Genomic DNA, 6,957 nt, shown 5'->3' on the forward strand with positions numbered 1-6,957 from the left:
GCATCGTTTATCCTCTCGTTGTCTTTACAAGAGTTTTTTTTTTAGTCAAAGATTTATCCTTGAGAAATTACTAATGATTGGGTTGTCTTTTCCTATGACTTTGTATTCTTTTGAATCAATTGAAAGCTTGTTTGATGTCTCATGCCTAGTGGATCTTGTTTGAACTACTTTGACTTAAGATCCTTCCTTGTATGACTTAACTCCTTTTAAGTACATTCTAATCTCCTTGAATATCCTTCGAAGATGGTGATTTCAAGAACACTTTGGATTCTTGTTTTGAACTTTTAAAGAAGTTTTGAATTCTCTTTGAAGAAGTTCTAAATGGAATTTATTTTCTATTGCTTGATTGAGATTGAAACCATTGTTCGATTTTGACAAAGTTGATTTAAATTTGGCATGCGCTATTTTAAATGAAGTTTCGAATGGCTTCGTTGTTTAATGGAAACCTATCCATTTGTAACGCACCGCTTATTGCCTTTACCAAATTGTAAGCAAATTTTATCTTGGAAATTCTTTTCTAAAAAGAGTTTAATTTTCTCTTTCGTCCTTGCTATGAATGTTATACACGTTTGTTGGAGTATGGACTCTGGAAATTTTTGAACAAGCATTTGATTTCTCTTCCGAGTTTTATGATTGCCTTTGGTTAAGTTGTGCACCTAATTATCTTTCTAAAATATTTGAGGAGATATTTTAGCCTTTAGCCAAACTTGTGTGCACCTTGTTTTTAAAATTCTGCATGATCTGTTTCAACATAAAAATTGTATTACAGCAAAGCCACGTTATTGCTTTTGTTATTCTCTTGGAGAATGCTTGTTACTTAACCTTTCTTCTAAATTGCGAAGTGATTTTTTCGCAAGTTTTCAATTCTTTTATGAACAATGTATTCGGAAGTATTTTTAATCATGCTCTTGAGTTCTGTGAGTTTTATCTTGGGTTTGAAATATTTTCTTCTGTAAACATCATGCTTCCTCGACTTAGCTTGAGTTTGTTTCAAACTGATGCGCTGGTTTTCTTCTTATTGATCCTATTGGATTTCTTTGATTCAAGGGTCATCTTTGAGGTTGTCAATTGTATTGTGTCTAGCAAACTTCATTGCTTGAGTATCCTTGGCCATCTGGGATTGGATACATCTTCTCAAATCTATTATTGCTATCCTTGACATTTGACTCTCCTTTCTAAATCTTGTTTCCTTCTGAGTAGACTCGAGAGTTGTTTTGATATCACGTGCGACTTGTAGACGTAGTAACACGATGCGTTAGTTCTTTAAGACGTGATATGTGTATATAGAAGGTGAAACAGTAGGTGTACCATGTTTTGAGTTGTGGGTATTTTGTCTTTCGCAGACGAGTTTGCGGGTGTTAGGCTTATGTTGGCTATGAGGTTGTACAATGTTTGGTCGAGTTGGAAAATTGAAGCTCTAAAGTGGGAACGAGTTTTGTCAGCGAACGGTATGCCACTGTTTAAATACCAACATGTTTTGCAGCCTTTTACCACACTAATTACCACTTTGCTTTGTGAACACCTATCTTGATTTGCACGCTATTGTGGCACCTCAAGTGTTTGTAAAGCCTTGAGATCATATGACCTTGTGCATTGAGCCTATCTTGTAACGTTTGCTTTGCAATCCCATTCCTACCTTTGTATCCTTATGCATACGACCATCCAAGTATTTGAAAACCGTATATATATGTTTATATGTTGAGAAGTATTTTTGCTTCTTCCTTAAATGTGTTCAAGGGTGAACTGTTAGGAAATTTTTTTCGTTTTGTATCAATTTTTGAGGACGAAAATTTTTATACGGTGGGTAGAATGTAAGACCCAGAACTTTTGAAAAGTCTTTTTGTGAGCAAGTCAATCATATAGTTATTTATAGCCTTAATTTCAGAAATTATTTTATTAAAGATAACTAATGCAAGTTTTGATTTATTGGATTTGAGATGAGTTATGATTATTATCCAATTTTATAATTATTGGATTATTTTCTATATTTAAATTATAAAGTTGCCAGTTATGAAATAATAAGAATTTTATATGATTTGGATTAGATAAGTAATATTTTAAATATTAATACTTCTATTTTAGAAAATGAAGAAATTAAGTATATTATTTCTTATTATTTGATTTGGGCATTTTATTGAAAATAATTGTAAGTTGATGAACGAATAGTATTTTATACATTATTGTTATTGGATTAGAATTTATTTATAATTACTATATTATCCATATTTTTAAGTAAAATTACTATAATGCCCCTTACCCTAATTTTGGCATACCCTTCCCCCCATTCCCCCTTCATGCTGTGCAGCCTCAAACCCCCTTCTTCACTGTCCTTGCTGCGCAGCCTTTATGCTGAACACCCACACCCACACTCTTCTTTGAGAAACGCATCACACACACACCCACAAAGCACAGTTGGCCGAGGGAGGAGAATCGCACCGGCGCGTCGGTCTTCACCACCGCCGTCGCGCTGGGCCGTTGTACTCCACGCTGTGCCGTTGCCGCTGCACACCGAGGGAAGAGAGATCGAGAACAGAGCTGCAATTGGAGGGGAAGAGACTGACGGGAAGGGCCTCGCGAGGAGCGTTCACGCCGTGCCGCCGCCAGCGCTGGGGTCTGACGCCGCCTGTCACCGTCGGGAGCTTCCTTGCCGTTGCCACAGAAGTTGCCTTTGCCGGCGCCGTTGGAGGCGCGAACGGAAGAACGCCGTTGAGAAGGAAAATGTGAGCTGCGAGCCACGGGCTGAGGAGAAGCTCCACCCTCGTTGTCGCTGGAGGAGTTCTGTGCGTTGCCGTCGAGGGTTACCGCGGGTGGGGAGAAGACGCCGCCGCCTCACGCCGCTGTCACCATCTGAGCTCGCTGCTGCTGATTATGGTAAGCCCAAACCGTCGCCGGCAAAGGGATTCAGGCCACCACAGGTGTTGCTGCCGGAAAAGGGAACTGCATCTCCATAATTCTGGCCGCCGGGAGAGGTTCTGTGACCTCTGGAAGCACCGCCAGAGTTCCGGACTCAGCTTCTGCAACTCGAGACCCTGCTGCCGTCGCCGGAAAAGTTTGCCGATAAGGGTTTTATTTGAGGTTTCTGTCCTTTTTGAGTTCTGAGAATATCGTACTCACTGCGTGTTGGTTTCAGTTGGCGCGATCTGAAATTGTCGTCGCTGTCGCTTGAGGTGGCTGCCGCGTTGCCGCTGAACCAGTTCGGAGACCGCCGCTGTTTCGGTTCAGCCGCTCCTTCTTCGGTTCGGTAAGCGTTTCAATTTGAAAGCCCTTTCGTTATTATTCTATTATCTCACGCTGAGGTTTGTGGCGTTAATTGCTATAAGATTGAGTTCGGTTTTTGTATATTGCGATTAGAGTTGTTGAGACTGTTGCGAAAGTGGCTTGGAGTTGAGGTTTTGGTTGCCGTCAGTTCGATTTGAGGTGGAAAGGACTTGATGAGTCATCTGGGTTATGGAATTGCGTTTTGAGGTAGGGGCGATTTCTAAAAGCTATGTTTTATGTATTGGAATTATTACATATGGATACTGATGTGAGATATTGTGTATTTGGTGATTGTATCTGCCTTATGTATTACTTGATTGACTCGAATGATTATGGATGTTGGTTTCGCTGAATTATTGTGCGGCTTTGTGAAATGTAATGTTTTGAAGTTGATTCTTTAAAGATTTGAAATCTGAGTTTAATCCGCTGAGGATTGATTTGATTTGAGTTAATTGTTTTGATGATTTGAAAAGTCGAATGCACTTTTGGATTCAGCCTGGTTTACTTTAATTGATTCGGTTTTGGACAAATGATTTGTTATTGAGCCCTTTCTTTAAAGCCTTGGAAATGAGTTAAATCGATTGATATTGAGTTAATTTTGAAATAGTATCCTTGAGATACGCCACTGAGGCGATTGTTGGATTTAGCATGCTTTGAATTGATTTCTGGTTTTGTGTTGTTGAAAAGGAATGAGGAACGGTTTAGTTGGGACCCGAACCGGGTTGCAAAAGTCCAAGTTTTAGGGGAGGTGCTGCCGAAATTTCTATAAAATCCGAGTCCTTATTGAAATGTTGTCTGGAAAATGATGAATTAAAGACTTTTACTATTTTATTTGAATTATCAAGAAAAGGATGATTCATGCTTTCAAAATGAGTTAGTAAAGAGGAAATTGTGATTTAGTCTTGCTTCTTAAGGAAGGCCTTGTACCTCTTTCAGGAGAAGGTTAATTAGATGAAAGTTGTGTTTTAAAGCTGTTTGAATGTGAAAAGGATTTATGCCTTTGAATTTGACTTGGGGGTTTCAATTAAAGAAGTTTCAATGACTTTGAAAGAACCTGAATGCCTATTGACAAGTTTCATTTTGAAATGTTTTGAGAAATGTTTTAAGTACTCTTTGAATTTTGAAATCTTGCAAGACTAAAACAATTTTGAACAGTTGAAACATTCTAGAATTTATCAAGGGGGTTGAAGTTGGTTTTGCCTAAGTAAAGGAAACGGCTTTGAAAGAAGTGAATGATTACGTGACTCAGTTTGGCATAGATCCTATTTTATCACTCAAATCAGAAAGCCAAGGTTTTAATGATTTTAAATGATTTTGGCGGAATGAGTTATGTTATTCTCCCCTAAAGACTTGGAACTCTGTCGGGAAAACTTTTCTTATAAAATTCCATTGTTGGATGGGTGATTTTGAATACTTTGAAATAAATCCTTAACTTGCCATGGTTTTGGGAGTTTTGGAAAGAGAATGCCGAGGGTGGCTTTGTTTTAAAAAGAGAACTCACTTTGAGTAAATTTGGCTTATGAGCCTGAGATGATTTGAGAAATGAGATCTTTAAAGTCAAGGCTGAAAAGAGTTGAAATTTGATTTCAAAGTGAAATGGCTTGAGAAAAGTGAGTTATGGCTTAAATGCCGGTTATATGAATTTGATGATGTTAAATGGTGGAATGGCTGTGTATGATGTTGATTTATGGCTGATTGCCGAATGAGTTATGGGTCGTATGACTGATTATGAATTATGAATTTAAGCCGAAGGGCTGTATTTATTGATAAATTGGCTGGTTCTGGATTGAACCGTGAGCCGGATGGCTGAGATGGATGGTGATCCATGGTTGAGTACAAATGCATGTATGCAATTGAATGAATTGTGAATTTAAGCCGGATGGCTGAGATGAATGTTGTATGCGAGTATGCTTGTGTTTTCTCTTTGGTTGTAAGGGTGACAGGGCACTGATACCCTCTAATGGCGACAGGGCGCAGATACCCTCTAATGATAATAATGCGCAACAGAGAGACTGTGTCCGGGTTAGTTACCGGACACGTCGGGTTGGCTTGGTAACCGACAGATGATATCATCAGCCACTAGGACAGGCATGCATCATATGCATCTATGTGACATTGTTTGGGTGTGCATATTGTACGTGGTTTTCCTTTGTGATTAACTGCTAATTGTTCTACTTGCTGTAACTGTTTGTTTGTGCTTGAATTTCCTATCTGCGTTTGCATCTGGGACTCTGTTGGATTGTGGTGATTGGTTGATGGTTGGATTGTTTGGGCCTAGGGCCGTGGTTGGAATGGGATGAACCGATGGTTGATTTCGGTTTTGTGTTTCTGGTTTGGAATAAAGTATGAAATGCTAATTTGGTTCAGCATAGTTACACCTTTTTGAAAGGCTTTTGAGTTTTTGAGAATTGAACAGTTTCTCTTTTAGAAAAGATTTTAGATTTCTCTTTTATTGTAAACTGTTGTTTTTGAAAAGAGGTATAAGACGGTTATTAATCACTGGTATGGTTTATCTTCACGTATCCTATTACAGTAATTCCCAAAAACCCTCTACTGAGAACCCTTTCGAGGATGATGTTCTCACCCCCTATATTTTTCCCCTTTCAGGATATGGGCGCAGAAGTCATGAAGAGTTTATTTAATTGTTGTTGAGATGCTCTGTATTGCTTTAGATTATTATTTTTGTACCCTCGCCTTTACCTTGATATATTCTGTAAGAGGGATAGGAATTGTATTGGGTAATGTTTGTAGTATTATTTATATATATGTATGTATATATATATATGGATGTACTCTTGATGAGCTTTTGTAAGTTGTATGGTATCTATGGATGTACGTTATCGAATGAAAGTAAATTTTGGAGCAGTATTGCGATTTAAAGTTTTAAACAGGCTCATATTTTAGTATTAAATAGTATAAGTGTCGTCGTAATGTCCGAGCTATCAGAGTTGTGCAGCCGGAAGCGTGAGCTTTGGTAGTTAGGGTGTTATAACTATAGTGATATCTACGTCATTTCCAACGCTGAGTCAACTGTTGCACATGGCCTGGTCCGGTCCAAAGACCCGGCCCGATCCCGAACACTTTAGGGGCTAATTTGGTGTGATTTCACCGGGTTTAGGGCCGGGTAAGGGTCACAAAAATAGACCCGGTCATTAATTCGGGTCGGGTCCGGGCCATAGCTCCGGTCACGCGAAGTCGGTTCGATGGCCCGGTCATCATGCACAATTAATATTCTGTGTTATTAGTGATGGATCATGGCTATTCTTTTGTGGAATTTAAGTATTGTAAACTTTAATATTTTGTGTTATTAGTCATTATATGACTATAAGTTAATGTTTTATGTTTAGAATGCATAAGATTTTAGACTAATGCATAATATTGTGTTATTTGTATTGATTTAAATATTTGGTGTTATTAGACAATTATTAGTATTGATTGTGGTTATGCTTTAGTATTGATTGTGGTTATGCTTTAATTTTGAAGAATGGTTGGTTCTTATTATATTTTTCTAAGTGAATTTTACCATGTCAATTAATGGTTGGAGTCTTGAAAATTTAGATATTTTTACATGCTAGCTAACAAGAAGGTATCAACATAATGTAATGTTAATGGCCCGGTTTTTGCCCGGTTTTCACCCGGTATAATTGTGGCCCGAAAGTGTGTTGGTTTCATTGGGTCTAAAGTCGGGTTCGGGTATAA

At 38.3% G+C, this 6,957-nt stretch overlaps 1 protein-coding gene across 1 annotated transcript; it reads left to right on the top strand.

The window, feature by feature from the left end:
• Positions 1-2,142: 2,142 nt before the first annotated feature.
• Positions 2,143-6,524, top strand: LOC130968738 (uncharacterized). The gene is made up of 2 exons (XM_057894173.1): positions 2,143-3,465; positions 5,866-6,524. The coding sequence occupies exon 1, from the start codon at positions 2,247-2,249 to the stop codon at positions 2,949-2,951; it is 705 nt and encodes a 234-aa protein (XP_057750156.1). The 5' UTR covers positions 2,143-2,246; the 3' UTR covers positions 2,952-3,465; positions 5,866-6,524.
• The last annotated feature ends 433 nt before the right edge of the window (positions 6,525-6,957 follow it).

This window comes from Arachis stenosperma, chromosome 3, assembly GCF_014773155.1.
Source record: "Arachis stenosperma cultivar V10309 chromosome 3, arast.V10309.gnm1.PFL2, whole genome shotgun sequence".
NCBI classification, from domain to species: domain Eukaryota; kingdom Viridiplantae; phylum Streptophyta; class Magnoliopsida; order Fabales; family Fabaceae; genus Arachis; species Arachis stenosperma.

Bases quoted from the DNA above. Each gene is read 5' to 3' on its own strand.
- LOC130968738 (XM_057894173.1), top strand. From the start codon at position 2,247: ATGCCCCTTACCCTAATTTTGGCATACCCTTCCCCCCATTCCCCCTTC.